The 19,501-nt window shown below is 41.0% G+C and overlaps 2 protein-coding genes across 2 annotated transcripts; both read left to right on the forward strand.

The window, feature by feature from the left end:
• Positions 1–1,501: 1,501 nt before the first annotated feature.
• Positions 1,502–16,513, forward strand: LOC119553509. The gene is given in 6 exon segments (XM_037863932.1): positions 1,502–1,759; positions 8,577–9,167; positions 12,794–12,955; positions 13,982–14,189; positions 14,244–14,439; positions 14,722–16,513. Coding segments are annotated over 5 exon segments (1,455 nt in total). The 5' UTR covers positions 1,502–1,759; positions 8,577–8,975; the 3' UTR covers positions 15,419–16,513.
• A 207-nt stretch (positions 16,514–16,720) lies between these two features.
• LOC119554005 (cytosol aminopeptidase) lies at positions 16,721–18,939 on the forward strand. The gene is made up of 3 exons (XM_037864712.1): positions 16,721–17,999; positions 18,054–18,518; positions 18,576–18,939. Exons 1-3 carry the CDS (start codon positions 16,938–16,940, stop codon positions 18,714–18,716), a joined length of 1,668 nt encoding a protein of 555 aa, XP_037720640.1. The 5' UTR covers positions 16,721–16,937; the 3' UTR covers positions 18,717–18,939.
• Positions 18,940–19,501: the final 562 nt, after the last annotated feature.

A 19,501-nucleotide genomic window follows, 5' to 3' on the forward strand; every position in this document is an offset into this window, starting at 1 on the left:
TATGGCATTGCAATTACTGGGGATAATAATAATAATAATAATATTTGAATTCCGATTGCTTAATTTAAGTTGTATATTTTATGAATGGATTACTATTTTGTAAATCTTGATAATAATTATTTTTGATAAGTACCACGAAAATGGATATGAAGTAATTCGGTCTGCATTCAAATACAAGTAAATTCTTTTTAAACTTATTTTTGGGTAAAATTAATAAGATCCTTGCCATACCACAGAAATTTATTTTATGATTGGCTTTCTTTCATTTACCCCAAATTTTTAAACTCATTTGAATTGAGAACTATCCCAAAGTATTACTGTAAACGTAAAGCTGTTGGGCCAATCGCTCTTACATCACCCAAAAATCAGTTAAAAACATATATGTACAGCTGCTGTAATTATAGTAATAATCAACCACAAATAAAGATATATTTTTTGATGTCCGTATAATTAAAAGGACTATTTTAGGTTCATATATAATGCTTCCCCTTTATTTTCGCCTATTTTTTTATTATCCATTCTTGTTCTTCTCTGTTCCTACACTTTATCAAGCTTATCAAGCTTAAAAATGCAATATATTTGAATCAAGGCGCCATGTGTTCTTCCTCTTCATGAACATGAGTCTTATTTTTCCTGATCTGGTAACACCAACCTCGTCTTTCTAATGTTAAAAAAAAATATTTCTTCAAAATGGAAGAAGTCCTTGCTAACAGTCTCCAACAAAAAAGCCGATACACACTCCCGATAAAACGAACTCACTTTAAAAAAAAACAAAATATTTATTTATTTATACTTTGTAAACGTGTATTTTTATTAGGAACTTTTTTGTAGATTTAGATTTAACAGGTTTTTCCATTCTACATGTACAGATTGATGTATAATTGAGTAAGATTTCGATTTTACATACACTATACAGACATATGGATTCTAGCGACCTCTTGTGGAAGTCGACTGAAACATTGCACGTTTTCTAACAGTGGCAGAGCAGAGAAAATTCTGCCGCTGTTAGAAAACGTTGCATTTTAACATTTCTGTTAGAAAAGATGTTGGTGCTACCAGATCGGAAAAAAAACACATGGCGCCTTAATTCAAAAATGATGAACTTATTTTAGCTTTATAGAAGTGAATAGAATGTATAATAGAAAAAAGGATTTGTAATTTTTTTTTGTAATTTTTTCATTTTTTTGTTAAGCTAAAGGTAATATTTTTAATTTTAAGTGTTGCTTATAAAAAATTTGATTTCAGAGAAATCGTAATATTAAATATAGTAAGGAGTAGTCTTTTCTTTTAGGAACATGAATGATTAAGATAATTAGTAATCACAAATAATAACAATGCTTAATACGATTTTGACAAACATGAAGGCATTCAAAAATTTGGCGCCTTTGCAACGCAGCAAGCAGTTGCGCACTGTTTTTCGGAGAGAGGCTTTCTCCCAGCTTGCAGCAGAAACTGTGCTGCTGCTGCGGGAGAAGAGAAAGTTAATTTCAGTCCACCCGGAGTCGTCTGTTGCGTCGGTTGCTCGAGTCCCTTCCGTTTGCCAAATCAGAAAAGCGCGGCGGCTGGTGCGTTTGTTTTCGCCTCGTAGATGCTGGCTGCAACCGAGCACAACAAAAGCTGCGGTGGCAGCAATAAAAACGAGGAGCGAAATTAAGCGGAGGCGCAGAAAACAAAAAAAACCAACGAAATCGTAACTAATCACCTGGCCATCAATGGCGGCCACTTTTGGCCATTTTGTGGCATAAGCGGAAACGGAAATGTGCGTTAGTTGTTTGGCAGGGGCAAGTGGATAAATGGGGGGCGGGGCAGGAAATGGGGGCGGTGAGACCTTCAGCGGGAAATTGTAAAACTTAGCGCGTGTCCAACTTGCTTGACTTCCCACTTGTGTCAGCGCTGGGAAAGCGGAAAAGCAGAAAAGCGGAAAAAGGCGGACAAAGTTGCCCGCAAGACACTCTCTAATGTCTCTTTCTAAGCACGTGTGTGTGTGTGTGTGTGTAAGTGCTTGTGGTGTACATAACAGTGCGTGTGTGTACGCGTGTTTTTTCCGCTTAGCTACTGGGCGATTTATTCATCAGCCACAGGATATGGGATATAGCTTATATATTTGTATATATACACCTATAGCCAGCTGGAAGAGCTTCAGTTACACTATTGACACTGGCACAGACCCATTTGTTTGCCCGCCCCCTCATAAAAATAGAACCAACTGAAAGCCATGAATAGAACCGCCAAAGTGCCTGGTGGCTAGGTTTAATTGAAAAAACGTCAATATTCCTTCAGGCGACCACCCGTTGAGTCCTCGTCTTCGTCGCCTTCCCCGTCCGGAAAAGTCCTTGGCCAAACTCTGTCGAAGTTCAAGGTGCCCATGCTGCCCATATTAAGTCAATTCCCACGACCTATACACCTCCACCTCCGTCGATGTTCTCTGGGATTACATAAAGTGCCAATCTTTCGAAACAGAATGCGTTATTCATTATGGAGATTTCCCTTTGCTGGCAGTCAATTCAATATGGATACGGGTTTATTGAATTGCCCCGGCTATGAGTTGCACTTTATGAATATTTAAGGTTAATACATTTCCATTTTGCCGGGCCATGGGGAAAACAATTTCGTCGGATTACACAGCAGAATCCTTGGTGTGGGCAAACATTAGAAAAAACGAGAGCAGAAATGTCCTGCTGATGATATCATAGTGCTTTAGCTTTAAATTTCTTAAATATTTTGGGTCAGGGCAGAAAAATAAGCAAAACAAGGAAGAACGCTATAGTCGAGTACCTCGACTATCAGATACCCGTTACTCAGCTAAAGGGACCAAAGGGAAATGGAGATATGCAAGCTGCAAAGCGAGATTTAAATGCGCCACCTACCGGCGGAAGACAGATTTAAGCATTGTGGGCGTTAGGGTAGGCGTGGCAAATTTTTTTTTGGATCAATCGATAGGCATTGACGAGACCAATACATTTCAGATAAAATTTTTAATCTAGCATACAAATTGTGGGCGCCAAAGGCTTGGGCGGTTTGTAAGCGTTAGAGTGGGCGTGGCATATTTGCGTAACAAACTTGCGCTGCGCACAAGGCTACGGAATCTAAATCTGAAATCCCAATACTCTATCTTTGATAGTTTCCGAGATATCCGCGTTCATATTTACGATTTTTTGAAGTTTGTGGGCGGTTTGTGGGCGTTAGAGTGGGCGTGGCAAACTTTTTTTTGGGTCAATCGATAGGTATTGATGAGAACAATTCATTTCAGTTTAAGTTTTTACTCTAGCATCAAAACTGTAGAAGCCACAGTTTTGGGCGGTTTGTGGGCGTTAGAGTGGGCGTGGCACTCTACTGAAACAAACTTGCGCTGCGTAAGAAGCTCAGGAATCTGCTCGCCAAATCTCAATAGCCTAGCTCTCATAGTTTCCAAGATCTCAGCGTTCATCCGGACAGACAGACGGACAGACGGACATGGCTAGATCGACTCGGCTAGTGATCCTGACCAAGAATATATATACTTTATGGGGTCGGAAACGCTTCCTTCTGCCTGTTACATACTTTCCGACGAATCTAGTATACCCTTTTACTCTACGAGTAACGGGTATAATAAGCAGCTCGAAAATGAGACTTTAAGTAAAATAGGTTAATTAAATTGTATAATTATTAAAAAATATTAATTTAAAGGTATGTAGTTCCTCCGAAGATCTAGTCAATTGAGTTTGAACCGACTTTAATGATACTGAGACATTAACTTTGATTGAAACTTAGTCAAAAAAGATTTCTCTGACACTACTAATGGAAAATAAAACTTGAATTTCGGAACTTAAAATAGATTTTCAATCCAAAACCAAAAATGTCATGTAAAGAGATATCAACGAATTAATTACCACTTTAGGCACTTGTTCTGTCGGAAGCAGCAAACGTGATACCACTACCAATTATTGGGGTAAACTGCATGTTGATGCAGTAAGTGGTGGTCGGAATGGTATAATTAAATTAGGTTTTGTCGCTAGCAAGCAAAGTCAAACACTATTAAATGCGAGCGACATCCGGCAGGCAATCAATAACGTCAACACAAACTGAAAATCGCGGCAGATGCCTAATTGCCACTGTCACTTTGAGGTCACTTTTCGGAATTCCGAAACTATGACAACAATTAGCATAAACGGCAAAACAGGCAGTCGGGGTAAATGGTATATCGCACAGCCCAGCAGGGCAATTTGCAGCTCGCTAAATGAAAGTTCTTTAGTCCCTCCGCTTTGCCGCTGCCATAAAGTTAATCATACGCACCGTTGAACCGCAGCCAATTCCATTACATGGCTGCAATTTCAGTGCCAAGAGCACTTGCAAACACGACCTGCACACCCACGGCCCACAGGAAAACAAATACTTTCAGCGGAAAATGGTAGTCGCGCGCGGAAAATCGAGAATCGTCTTGGCCCGACCGTGAAATGTTTTGTAATAGTTTTAGGGTTATTTTCAATTTGGTCTGGATTTTCTATCCCCATGAAGAACACATGTAAGTGCCAGGGAGAAGGTGTGAAACTAGCGTTTCAAAGGGGTTTGACCCATTTTTACTCTTTAATTACTTTGAACTCTTAGGGTTTACATTAACACAGAAAAACTAAAGTGCTAACCATTGAATAATTTTAAATAGATTTATTACTAATTATGTTATTAGTGTAAGCAAAAATATAAAGCATTTAAATGGGTTTTAAAGTTAAAAAAATTTAAGATTTAACAACACAAAGCTAACTTTTAAAATTGATCAATAGATTTTATTTAAAGAGCTTAGGTCAATGACTTTTTAGACATCACATAAAATGTTTTCTAACTTGTCTTACCCTTCAAGTTTACGAATAATGCATCAAAGACATCATCTTAAACAGGTCCACTCTGAAACGTGACAAAAAGTTCAAAGTCATGAGTTTCAAGGTTGGAAATAAAAGTTTCTTGGCTTCCATTTTTTGGCAAATCTTTTCACTTCATGTGCAAAGTCCATATGTCAAAATATATTAGCTACAAACCCATCGAAATTGGCTTTTCTTGCTCAATTGTGGAGAAAAAGCCAGCGCAGTTGGCATTCCTTAATGCCCACAAGAAGGTGGCGACAATGGCAAACGACGCTGGCGAAAAATGCAAAGCACGCGAAAATGCGTTTAAAAGTGGGCACAGCTTGGGGAAAAACTATTTGTGGGTGTGGTAAGAGGGGACCTGCCCCTTGTCGTATATGCAAATTCACTCCTGAGCTTTGCTCCACACACACACACACACAGACCACCGCCCTGGGAAAACAACAAACAACTGCAGTGAGTTGCGGTGAGTGTGAGTGACAGCCTGGCAGACACCTTGTCAATGTCTTGCGGCTACGGGTAACCCCTGTCCGCCCGGATTCCCATTCCCAGTCCCGCACTCCGGAGACTCTGCCACGCGTTGCCAAGCAATGTTAAGTACACTGAAAGAAACTGCGTTTTTATGAGAAACCTCCTAAGTTGTTGGACTCAGGATAAATATATAGGTGATTTCCGGGGCCAAATCATCAAGCAAATGGGAGTTACGAAGACTTCTAGTTATATAATACACTTTATAATAATTTATTTTAATTATACTCTCTACTGCCAGTAAAACAAATTAGAGTTATAGAGACTTTGAGTTTCAGAATACATTTTTTTTATAAAATTAGTTCGACTTATAGAAACTTAGAGTTAGGTACGTTAGAGCTACGGAAATGAAACTGTATTCACATTCTGATTCAGATACAAACAAATATATATAAGTATTTATTGCTCAAACACAATGCATCATCTTCAAGAGTTTTTAAATAATACGGCTAGTTTGTATTATAACGTTTATAATATTAGGTCCCTTAACCAATATTACCTTCTAAAATATTTATTAGTTATGTACACAATATACGTTTATCTACTGTGTTACATACAAAACTAAGACAAAATCAAGTTTCGTAGGTTATCTTTGGTAAGGAAATATTTGTCTTTACATTTTTAAAGTGTAATAATATCTTACATAAAGAATTACTAGACTTTGTCATGCTTACATAGGTAGACATAGGTAAACTCTTTAATTTGATCAAGTATATACAGATAACATTTTTCTTGGTGTAAATATAACTCAAAGGAACCCAAACAACAGCAACAATGACAACAGGCGGGGAGCAAGCCAAGTGGCAACAGCACAGCTGACTGACTACACATTTGCATACACCAAGGTGTACATATTCTTTTTTTTCAGCAGGTGACACAAGTTTAACACGGTTGCTGCTTTTGTTTTTGGGCCTTGAATGCGCCGCGGGTGTTGCTTTAATGAATGTGCAATGCTGATGCATTTCTTTGGCAAAATGCGAGGAACAAAAAGTGTTGCATACATTTGAGGGCCCCGAGGAATTTCCTGCGAATAGGATTAGCTTGGCTTGTGGGCTCGACAGCGCCAATTAGCGAAAAGCAAGGTCCAATTTGCATTTTCTTACTTTTCTGCTTTTCACGGGTTTTGAAATGTCACAAACGATTGCAATTACATACTCGCAAAGCACACAAAATATATTGGTAATCCTTTCACGGTGAATGTGCAAACGCCATGCAAAATTCATTAATTCATTTTAGAATTTAATGTAGTAGAACTAATTCCACCACTCGGTTTTTAATTGGACGGTAAGTAGTGGTTTTGTAATCAACTAAAAATTAATTTAAAATGCAGATTATAACACGTTGAGCAAAAGTCGCGGAATTCGATAGAAACTTTTCGGCGGTTAAAAGTTTTGACAGCTGTCATAAACTTTCATTTCCACTTAAATCATTAAGTAGTTGCAACTAAGAGAATAAATGCAATTTGAATGACTTAATAAAAACGAATAAATGCAAGCGAACTTTTTAATTGCACAATAGTAAAATTATTTTCATTAAAAGTTAAAACTTAAGTTAGTTTAAAACTATTAAAAGTCCCATTAAGATGTTTTTACTCAAGTGAGTCAATTAAAATATGCAATTAAGCATAAGTCAATCAAATGAAAAAGCAATTCAACTGAAATGATTAAAATGTCTGATAATCCATAAAATGTTTATTTAATTGAGTTGCAATTAAAGAGCGAAACAACCAGAAAACCACATCACAATCAACACATTTCAACGGGCATTTCAAACGCAGCTAATCCGTCGACAGTAAATTTTGGACAGCCTCCCCAGACCACAGACCCCGGATCCCTTAAAATAAACCCGTCTGAAAATCGATTCCCTGTGGCTCTCCAACCAGAAGCACCATAAATTGTAGCGTACTTGTGCGGACCAGATTTGCAGACTGCATCATAGATAACCATTTCGGTCTGTTAATTATTTATGCAGGCTGGAAATGTGGCCCCGTCCAAGGATCATTGAAGGGGCAAGTGTGTGGATATTTGGATAGTCGAGGGCCCAAAGCGAGAGCAGTGCAAATGCAGTCAGGCCCAAGAGGCAAATAAAGACTCAAGAAGTTAAACCAGCCAGCTCGAGCATGTGCCATATAAACCATTTCAGCACACACTTATGGCCAGGATCAGAGGCCTAAGCAGGATTTCTTTCAAGGGGTGAAAAGGATTCACCCTTAGGTTTGATTAATTCTTTATTAGGTAAACACATTTGGGGTTCAACAGGCTTAGAGGGACCTTCGATAAGAAGCTTTCAACATAATTCGATTAGGCTTTTGATTGGGTATTCAACGCCCAAGAACACTAAGCTCTCTAATTAAGTTGTTGAATTTCTAATTAGTGTAACTTGATTAGAAGCTACACCCAAACAAATATGTGACCAAACGGTATAGAACTTTAACATTTTCGTACTTACATTTTTAAGTTGAATTTGTTCTTTAATATTTCTGTTCTAGATATGAAAATTGTAAGATACAATACATATAGTAAGCACGAAATTCTTAGTACGTCAGTGGAATTAATCCTGACAATTGTTTTTTTAAATTTTGTAAAAAGTGGTTAATATTTATGAAAGCGTTTTGAACCTAATATAAAATATGATATATTTTAGAAAGGTGGTTCGATTTAAATCTTTAATTAATTCCAATTGGTACCTCTAAAATATTCAAAGTCAAGTATTTGGTATTTACTCCTTTTAATAGAGAGTTCGCATATTCTAATTAAGTAAAATGTAAGATATTCTATAGTACTTCCTTTAAGTAAAGAGTTTTCTGCTTTTGTATGTTTAACAAAAGGATTTTGGATTGAGCTTCCAGTGGAAATCTTATTATGAAATGGTTTTTGTTTCATTTTTTTATTTTTTGAGATAGGATTTACCCCTTTTTCCACAACCCTGCCCAGAATAGCATGTTGCTCTAGTCTCCGTTTTGCCAACGATTTGCCGGCTCAATTCACACAGACTCGCAAAAACGGCTTGAGATTGTTGCCATGTCGAGGTGGTTTGGCTCAAATCTATTTAAATAGCATGGGGGGATAGGGGGGAAAACTGCGGGCTTCTGCGGGGGAGAAGGATGCTCTTTGCGTGCCGCTGAGCGTGGGAAATTGAATTAAGTTTTCATTTAGCAAATAACTTGCAGCTGCCACAGCATATACAAATTGCATTATTTATTGCACTTTGCAGAGGCGACCCCAAATAAACAATCATCACATAAATACGTAATCAACAAGCGGCCCCAAAAAAAGAGGCTCCTTGGCTGGCAGCCAACGGCAAACCACCCACCAGGCCTCACCACCCACTGAGCCAACCACTCAGCCACCCACCCACCGCAGCATGTAAAGCTCTGTGGGCGGGGGGAGTGGCACAGACACTTTTGGAGGAGGAGGAGGTGTGAGTGAAGCGATGTGAAGGCAAAACATTTTGTAATATTAAAGAACAGACAGCAGGAGGAGGACGAGCACCTGTTGCCGACCCGTCCACAAAAGACTGGACTGCACCGGACTGGACTGGGCGAAAGTGAGCGGTGAAAGGCCAGGTGAAAGGTGAAAGTAGTAAGCTGAGACCAGCAAAAGCACCGTCACAATGGCCGTAAATGTACTGGACTACGATCACTTCGCCATCAGCGCCATCGTGGTGGGCTCTCTGCAGCTGGTCTTCTTCCTGATCAACTCCATTCTCCAGATGGACAAGCTGACCGACTTTGCCGGCGGCGTGAACTTCATCATCATCTCCCTGCTGACCTTCTTCCTCGGCCAAATCGATCGACCATCGAAGGTGAGTGGAATTTTAGGAGATACTACTCTCAAGCTATTTTAAACTTATAATAACTAATAACTAATTTTAAAATTACATTTGAATAATTTTAATTTGAAAATATGTTTAATTTGCCAAGATAATAAACGGACCAGTTTTCAGATATGACAATTAAGCCAAATAGCCATATGACACTGGCATAAAATGTTATGTTTTCCTTTTATTTTGTGGCTAGATAGTATCTTTCAGATACTATTAGATACATTGCATAAAGTTGGATTAACTGACTGAATTTATTTCAAATATAATAGTAACTACAACGACCATTCGATATAGCTAAGAACACGAAAATGCGTCCTTTTAAACTTAAGTTTATCAAGAGATGATGTGTCTTTAATATTTACTAGAGATATTCAACGATATATCTTTTAAATAAAGTTTAGATGTCAAAAAGGAATTGAAACACATTTTCTGTATATTTGAACAGTATTTAACAAAATAACGAAACTTTAGAGATATATCATTTAGGGGGCAGACTAAAAATGGTAATAATAAACATTTTATTCAGACAGCCTTGGTTTAAAATTGGCTTTTCCCCAATGCCGACAATAAATAATCATAAATCACCAAACAGTTTTGTCAAACAGAATAAAACTCAATGAATTGCATACATTTGAAAAACTCAAATATATCGCATCTGCTATGCTAAAATAAAGTATTGCTTTATTTGAAATTTAAACAATGCATAATTTATGAGCCATTTTGTTTAGTAGCTCGTTAGCTTTCACTGAACCATACTTTTTTTCATAAAATTAAATTCTGTGAACTTGAAGCGTGACCATAAACATGTCACCCAACTGGGCGTGAAGGGGCTGCTGCTGTAGTGGGTGGTTTTGGGTGCCGTGTAGTGGGTGGTGGTTGGTGGTTTCGGCTGCTGACATTGAAAACTGAGTTTTGCATACGCACGCCGACACAGATACAGACATAGACATCACAGACCCACACAGAGCCAAACATCCATTGCCGACAAACAAAAGGTTACGCCCACCGAGGCCCACATTTCAGCTGTTGTTTCTCGTTGTTTGCTGCTGTTCCATTTGTTGTTCTATCCGTAGTCAGTGTCTGTGTGAATGTGGATGTGGATGTGGATGTGGGGTCCTTCTGGCTGAGCATGACCTTGGCATCGTGAGGGTCCTCAATCCGTCCGTCGGCGTGTCCTTCCGCCGGGCTATCATCCAACTGCCTAAGCAGCTAACTAACGCTATTTGCGGCAGCTTGAAAGCATATCAATCCACTCTAAGATAGCCCACAATTTATAATTAATTAATTGGACTTGATGGGCAGATTCGCAGTTAAGCAGCATGCTATAAAGGAAAATAATGTTTACCTTAAACAGAGACTGACAGCCCATTACTAAGCCCATAATACGCTCAAAGGATAATCCATGCAGACACCATCTAACTTCCTTACAATTTTTATTTTTTAAGAAACAGAAAAGCAAAAATAGTACTAGCAATACATTTTAAGCATTAATAATTATTTTAAAACTTAATTTTCTTTAAAATGTTGTGTTAAAGACATAAATTATGAACCCCAAACACAACTCCATTTATCTTTAGTGCCGACACATTCCACCGCAGGCGCTTTAAATATAATTAAAATTGAACGCTCATTTTCGATTCATTAACATCTCTTCAAGAGATTTTAATTAAGATTACCCTAATTATAGAGTGAAATATGAGAGTCTTTACACGTTTGTTTCAATTTTCGTTGTCATGCGCTATTGTCCTGTTTACTTATCTTAACTGCTGACACTTGCTCACTTGAGGCTATTTTATTTTAATTAACAAGAAACGCATCTATTTGCGATCATTAAGTCCTTTAACAAATAAAATGTGTAGTATTTAATGGAAATTTCCTTTCGTTAAAGCCCGTTACAGCTTTTGTTTCAGTTTGCCAGTCTTAAACGCCACACAATGTATCGATTTACTGAATAGCCCATGAAAGCTTGTTAAGGGCTTATAGCGATTCGCCCGGCACAACAGATACAAATTGAGAAATAAATTCTTTCCTATCTGCTGTTGGTCTTTGCTTGATAAAACCAATTCGCGTGCAAAACAAACAATCAAGGGAAAAATCTCTACGGCCACACACATTTATGTGCTTTTAATTTGAACACCCACACGTGTACAAAGCAAACAAAGAAGTTGAAATCGAGACATCAATTCTCTTCGAATGTTCAATAAATCTTTGCTACCCACAATTCTGTGGCACTAACGAATTTGAATATCGATCGTAAATTAAAATTAAATTTCGTACAGTTAGCAAACGCAAGGCAAAATTGGTTTTATGTCGGGAAAGGAAAATGGCGGACGCAGGACGTCAGGCGGAAACGGAAGTGCTGCCACTGCTTGTGGCTGTTGTTGCCTGTACTGCAGTAGTGCAGCATTGCAGCTGTGCGATGGCCATAAAAATGCTTTACTGCCGCTGTATGCAGTCGCCTGTCGATGGTTTATCGCCGTTCAGTCTCGCTTAATAAATCGAGCGATAAAATAGCTTAAGTCCCTGGCTGAAAGGCAGCTCAATCAACTGACAAAATAGGCAATCAAGTCAGCCCAGCGATACAACAAACCCATTTGGCTATAAAGCGCCCTTCCCACAGCCCATGACCTCGCCTTGGCTGGCGGTTACGGTCATGAGCCGCCTGTTCACTGCCATTGACAAAGCAATTTAACAATTTTTCCTGCATTTTTCATGACGACGTTTGACGAGCGGCCTGCTCCTGCTCCTGCTCCTCATCCATGCGAAATGCATTTCGGATTCAGTTGCCCCGTCAATGCCGCTTATAAATATGCAAACTGCAGTCGACTCATTCATTATTGAACCGAACCCCACTGCCCGCGGTCACTTTTGGGCTGGCTGGGCGGAGCATAGACCGCTAGCACTCGTGCGTGCCCCGCTTTATTTATGCAAAATTTGCATGACCACCGAAAGTGGTTTTGTAAAATAAAATATCCACTAAAAAATACAAAAAGTTCTCCTCTGACGCTGCAAAAACAGAAAATTCGTGCAAATTGCTCGTTGGGCAATGAATTTCTGCAGTTGCGGAGGGGTGGGGACGAATTGCTAGATACCCTAGGTGAGGAAAATGGCTTTTGTTATTGTGGGGATCTTAAAATAGTTACGAGAGTTGTTTCCTGTCCAAGGATACCGAGCTGAGCCTTGAACTCGAACTTTAGCCGAGCCTTTCTCGATTTCGGGCGCAATATATCTCCGGCGAACACTAAATGTTTATTGCCATGATACCACCACACTGTAAAGTTTATTGCCCAAAAACATATTTCAACGGCATGAGCATGGCCCACTTCTTCGAGAATATACACTTAGTCTATAAGTTTCGTTTAAGTAAGAATTAACTCTACTAAACCTAGGTTTATCCCTCTGAATTATAAAAAACTACAGAAAAGGAATCACCAAGGAACAACAATCAATCAAGAACATATCCTCTCGAATAAGTGAGAAGAGGAATTCTCAAATTGAGATCATTTAATACTTGAATTTTTAAGTGAACTTATTATAGTACTCGAAACATCTCTTTTTAGTTTGCTGAATTTTGTAATTTTTAATCATGTTAACCTAATTTTCAGGCCTATGACAGTCGCCAGCTGATGGTCACCTTCTTCGTTTGCCTGTGGGGAGCACGGCTGTCCGGATATTTGCTATATCGTATAATAAAGTTGGGTCGCGATAAGCAGTTCGAGGATACCCGCCGTAACATCATTCGCTACGCGGTCTTCTGGACCTTCCAGGTGAGTTCTGGTGGGGCGTTGCAAGGTGCAGGGGGACTAAAGCCCGACCAATCTATGGCGTCAACCACTTTTCAATATTCGACTCTCAATGACAGAACCTTCAACTTGGAGGTGGAAAATCAATCAAACTGTCACTAATTGACACGTGCGCAAAGGTTTTGAATATTTCATATTTCAGCACCTGTCGACCGAGCGAGCGACATGGATGGAAATGGTAATCTCAATGTGGCCCACACCCAGACCGACCAACAATTAAAGCGCCATTCTCTCGGGCCGATTGACATGGCACATGTGGGCGGCACCAACTAAACGTTCAGTGGGTGGGTGTGGGTGGTGTTGCTGGTTGGTCATGGGTGCCAAGTGGGTGGTGGCAGTCCGTCCGGCCTTCATTGTATGTGGTGCTGCCGGCGATGGCGATGGCGATGGTGATGAGGTTGGCGTTGGCGTGCTGCATGTGGCATGTCCCGCCATCGTTTTGTCTCCATTTATTTCGCATTTTCCCCCAATTCCAATCACTTGTTGCCAGTCGAAAATACTGGCATTGCAATCTGCAATAAAGTGCCAAAATGGAAAAGTGCATGCTGAATTGGACTTCAATTTGATGTATCTGCTTGAGTACTGCAGTGAATTTTTCTTTTTTGGCCCTTTGGTAAAGTAAGAGAGGGTTTAAAATCTTAAAATCGCATGGAAAACATAATTTAAGCTTAACATTGGGTAAAATAAAAAATTATGAGTTCAATCACACATTGCAGCTTTAAAATATTAAAAAACAGAGTTTAAAAGAATTTAAGAATTTAAAATACATTTTATCAGGCGAAGGGATTTCAAAAACTTTGTTATATAAAACATCCTTCAATGATGATATTTATCTTGGCTAAATGTTTTAAAAGCCATCGTTTTCCATAGTCGTTATAAGGACTTTTTAAAGGTAAAGAGTTCCTAAAAGCTTTACAGTATGAACCCATTGAGTTATAAATTTTAGTTCTTAATTATTTATTTTAAATCTTAACCTAATTCCATTTTTAGGCCGTGTGGGTGTACATTGTGTCACTGCCTGTAATAATCATCAATTCACCGCGCCACTCGCAGCCGCGTGCCCCAAAAACCATGACCACATTGGACTCCACGGGAACGGGTATGTTTATCGTTGGCCTGCTGGCGGAGACCTATGCAGATCTGCAGAAGTTCTCATTCCGCCAGGATCCGGCCAATCAGGGCAAGTTCTGCAATGATGGTAAGTCATTAAAAATATTCTTAAATATACGTTTTTATATGTAATTCCCCAAAGGCCTTTGGAGCGTGTCGCGGCATCCCAACTATTTTGGCGAAGTGGTCATCTGGTGGGGCATCTTTGCCATTTCGCTGAATGTGATCAGTGGCCATGAGTGGGTGGCAATTGCCTCGCCCATTTTCACCACGATGATCATCCTTTTTTTGTCCGGGATTCCGCTGCGGGAACGTAGTGCCGATGAAAAATACAAAGAGTAAGTATCAACAATATTTTTAGTAATCAAGGTTAAAAATGTTAATTGGGCATAAAGTCGATGACTTCTAAAAAAATTAATAAACACAACATAGTTCTTTAAATTCTTATTAGCTAAAAAGTGGATAGCAAAGCTTTTAAAAAATAAGTAAATATTTTTAGTTACATTAAAAATAAGAGCTTTTTGAGAAGTAAACTCCACTGACTTTAAATAGTTCATTAATAACTTATAGAGCTGAATATTTTTCAAATGATTTAATATTCTCCTCTGTTTTTTTTCCAGCCAACTGGAGTACCGGAAGTACAAGGCCTCGACCTCGCCGCTGATCCCAGTGCCTCCCGCCGTCTACGTGGAGGTGCCCAGTGCCCTGAAGTTCATCCTGTGCTGCGAGTTCCCCATCTACGACTCGATGCGGATACAGAAGGACCTCAGTCCCTACTCGCTCTCGATAGCCCGCTCCCACTCGCACATCTAGCAGTCAGTGGCCCACTCCAGCAGCGCGGCGGCTGGCGTGGGTCAAGTGAACGCCCATTCGGGAGGTCACTCCGCGGGCGGGCACTCGGTGGGTCACTCGCTGCACCGGGGTCAGTGCTATGGGGCCAATGGCGGGGATGCCGAGAGTCACCAGAACTGCGGCGGCAGCTGCCGGAACGTGCACGTCAAGTCGAATCCCTACCAGTGCGAGGCGGGCTACGGCCACTATCCGGTCTGCCACACCGACGACGACACGGATGACGGGATCATCTACATGGACCGCACCCACTTCTACCACGAGCAGGAGCAGCACCCGGCGAAGGCGGTGCCCAGCACCAAGTGCAGCTACCTGGCCGAGGAGGAGCTGGCCTCCGACTACGACGAGGATGTGCCGGCCATCGATCTCAGCAAGGCCACCAGTGTGGAGAGCTTCGGTACCCGGGTGCAGTCGGAGCAGGCCGTGAATGCCGACGGGCTGCCCGTGACCGTGACCACGATTTTGTGATTGCCACTCTAAAATTTCTCCCCGAACCAAGTGAGGTTTTTCGGATCGGATTTTTATATTGCATGTACAATGGTGTGGAACTCTTTGAAAGTCCTTGAAATGGTGCGATTTCTGAGTATTTTAATATCTAGAATTTTATTCATTAACAAAGTATTTGCATGAGGTTTATTAATCTTTTATCCAGATCTTATTTTCTTGTAATTATTCTATTCTAAGGTTGATTTAAATTCTCAAGGGGTTAAGTTATCAAAGATAATGTTCATTAAGTTTTGGAAACTTAAAAGTGAGATCGCCCGTTCTTAAAAATATGTGGCATGGTTCTTGTAAATATATTGACTAACCCCAAGGTTATTTAGGTCATGATTTTAAAGACGAAACCCAAGGGAACTACCCAATCTTTTAGAAAGAAATTCGTTCCACCCTTTTGTATAGATATAAAGATATTTTTTTCCTGACAAATGCCAAAGTACCGGATGGTAATGGTACCTAGCATATTGGATACTCACAGCTGTCTAACACTCTAGTCTCTATGCTATTGTTGCTCAAATAACTAATGTGCCTCTTATGTGCTCTGCGCACCCCTAGATTGTTGCACTCTTACAAAGTTTACGCTAGCCTCTGTTGAACTCTCGTTGCTCCGCGACAACTGTTGCCCCCAGATCAAGAATGAAGATGAAACCCTATATATATATCTATATCTCAAATGCATATTTTCGTATCGTATCGAACCGCAAAACCACACCCCACCAAACAAAAGGAATCGAATCTGAAGCCATTTAAACTGAAACATATCCCAAGGCAACGCAAACCCAACCAAAGGTCGATTTACACATACAATAAGTACAAGAATTGTCGCAGTGAATTACGATAGAGGACGTTCGATAGCCATTGTTATTTTATATACAGAAATATCTACTCGTAGTAGCTAAACAGAGAAATATACCCAAATGTATGTGCGTTACCCAAAATGTTCTCGATAAGTGTACGTGTCTGTGTCTAGTTTGTGTCTCAAATGTTAAGCAGTATTACCTAATGAACGAATTGTACCTAATTGATTATGCTGAGTATGGAAACTAATAAACGAAACTACAACTACATGTACTTTTATTTTCTTAAGAAGGCCTTAAAGAGATTGGTTCTAAATTGTTTTACTAATTAAGAGGTATTAAAGTTAAATAAAAGGCGTGTTTCCACACATTCCCATCCCCGTAGGCCTTGGAAAAATCCCAAAGATGGCTCTGACCCATCCGTCACCCGACCTCCCATTCCGTGTGCTACCCGACTCCTGGCCAAAACCTATGCCTTCAGTATCCGTTAACGTCTCGTAGAGTAAACAACTCAGTAAAAAATTTAACGTAAAAAAATTTCCTGTACTTAAACTAGACTTATTTTAGATATATTTTTTATTTCCAATCTTTTGGAAACTAAATTTTACGAGCGATAAATTTGAAGTGTTTTTTTTCGAAACATCATAGTCAATATTTGTTGAAGGGGTACTCACGGGAAAAATACTGGGACAATGTTCGGAAAATCGCGTCAGTTGCTCTTCCGTATCTGCAGCCGGTCGCCCGTGTGCCGCCAATATGCACCCAAGTTCCTGAAGCGATCATACGCCTCGCAGGCCATCAACCAGATGCTGTTGCTCCAGCAGATGGACATATGTGCCGATCAGCCGTCGCGAGCCTTGGTTATTGGTGTGTATGCGGATGAGGAGGACAAGAACGATGCGGGCATCCTGACGCCCGCCGGCTGGCGGTACAATATCCAGAAGACCAATGGTCGTCTGATCGAGGTGCTCCGGATGTCGGGACCCATGCCCAGGAGAGGCGAGGCCCGTCTGCTGTTCGCCGTGGAGCCGGAGCGCATTCCCTACTACTCGGTGGTGGCCGTGGTGGGTCTGGGCAAGGAGTGCTTGGGCTACAATCCCTATGAAGTACTGGACGAGCAGAAGGAGGCCATCCGGCGCTCGGTGGCCGCGGCCTGCCGCATCCTCGCCGAACTGGACACCGATCGTATCGAGGTGGAGAACTGCGGACATGCCGAGTCCGCGGCCGAGGGAGCTGCCCTCGGCATCTGGTTGTACCAGGAACTGCGCGATCCCAAGACACGAATCTTCGTCCCGGCCATCGATTTGTATGCCACTAAGGACGAGGTCTGCGACATTGAAGGATGGCGCATTGGGCTGCAAAAGGCTGCCGCGCAGAACCTCACCCGCCAGCTGCAGGAGATGCCCTCCAATCTTTTGACACCCACTGCCTTTGCCCAGAATGTCGTCGAGGTGCTCTGTAAATCCGGTGTGAACGTGGAGGTCAAGGTCGAGGGCTGGGCGGAGAGCCAGTCGATGCACGCCTTCCTGGCGGTGGGCAAGGCCTCCTGCGAGCCACCCATCTTCCTGGAGCTGAGCTACTACGGAACCTGTGCCGAAGAACGTCCCATTGTCCTGGTTGGCCAAGGAATCACCTACGACGCCGGTGGCCTGTGCCTGAAGAAGAAGCACGAGCTCTTCCACATGCGCGGCGACATGACCGGAGCAGCTGTGGTGGTGGCCACCTGTCGGGCAGTGGCAGGACTTAGGTTGCCTGTGAGTTACCTTAGCTAGTTTGGGTGGTTCCTCTATTAATAATCACTCTCTCAGGTCAACATCCGCGGTCTGATCCCTCTGTGCGAGAACGTAGTTGGCTGCAACTCCTTCCGTCCGGGCGACATGGTCAAGTCGATGAATGGCAAGACCATTGAGGTCCAGTGTACAGATCACGAGGATGTCCTGGTGCTGGCCGATGCCCTGCTGTATGCCCAGAACTTCTGCCCCAAGTGCATCATTGACATTGGAACCTGCTCCGGATATATGCGTCAGTCCCTGGATGAGGCGGCCTGTGGTGTGTTCACCAACTCTGAAATCCTGTGGCAGCAGATCAAGCACGCCAGCATGCACACTGGAGATCGTGTGTGGCGCTTCCCCCTGTGGCACTACTACAGCAAGGCGGTGCGTGCCGGAGGACGCAGTGATGTCCAGAACTACGGCATTGGCCGTGGAGGACGTCCTTGCAAAGCTGCCGCCTTCCTTCGTGAATTCGTACCCTGCGGACAATGGATGCACATAGTAAGTTTGGCTTTTATGTGTTAAAAGAAAGTTGCTATAATACCTTTATTTTTTCAGGATGCCACCAACGTGATGGTCACCAACGGCATCGACTTTGAGTATCTGCGTCGTGGAATGGCTGGTCGACCCACCCGAACCCTCATCGAATTCATTGCCCAGACCATATGCAAGGACACCGCTCCCAAGATGGGAAAGTAGGCGGAGAATACGGAGGAAGGATCAACTGACGAAAGATGGCGAAATCCTATTGGCAGCTACAGCGCTACAACCATGTCTTTATTTTGGTGAAACTTTTTGAAGTCTGTACAAGGTGCTTGTCTTTAATCAGTTGTGTGATATTTCCCTTGCTAACGAGACTGTTCGGGCAAAAAATGTTTGTTTGCAACCATATTGAATAAATTATTAATCTTTCGAATTGAAATATATATGTGTAAAATATAAAATGCAATAAATAAAAGGAATACAAAATATATTGGTGTTTTAGCATGAGGGTTTGGGTAAAGATTGCGGATTTTTAGGTTTATATAGAAATCGGACAATTAGTGAAGGTTGAATAAATGCATTCCGTTAAAGGACAATCGTATACATTTGAAATCCTGACGATTTAGAACGTTTCTTGTAATTATGTTTTGATAATATTCAATTTTAATAGGCTTCCTATGGTGAAAATCATTTTTTTAGTAAGGGAATTTTGACAAGAGTTCAATTGCCTTTTTCGTTTCGTCTGATGAAATTTATCATATTGTAATTCAATAAAAATGATATTTTGATTATTTTCAAGAAGAGTAGGTTGCTTAAATGCTTATGCTCATTTAAGACAATTTGTACATATATCCCAAAGCAGGCATTGCCTTATAAGTGCAAACTTGAAGATCTAGCAACCTTTTGGGGTATTCTGTCAGTGCCACGTCGAAAAGGTGCCACATAGGACGAGCTCAGTCTCATTTTTATTCGTTTCGAGGTTGAACACGTACACATTTTTA

Source organism: Drosophila subpulchrella, chromosome 3L (assembly GCF_014743375.2).
Source record: "Drosophila subpulchrella strain 33 F10 #4 breed RU33 chromosome 3L, RU_Dsub_v1.1 Primary Assembly, whole genome shotgun sequence".
In the NCBI taxonomy this organism is placed as follows: domain Eukaryota; kingdom Metazoa; phylum Arthropoda; class Insecta; order Diptera; family Drosophilidae; genus Drosophila; species Drosophila subpulchrella.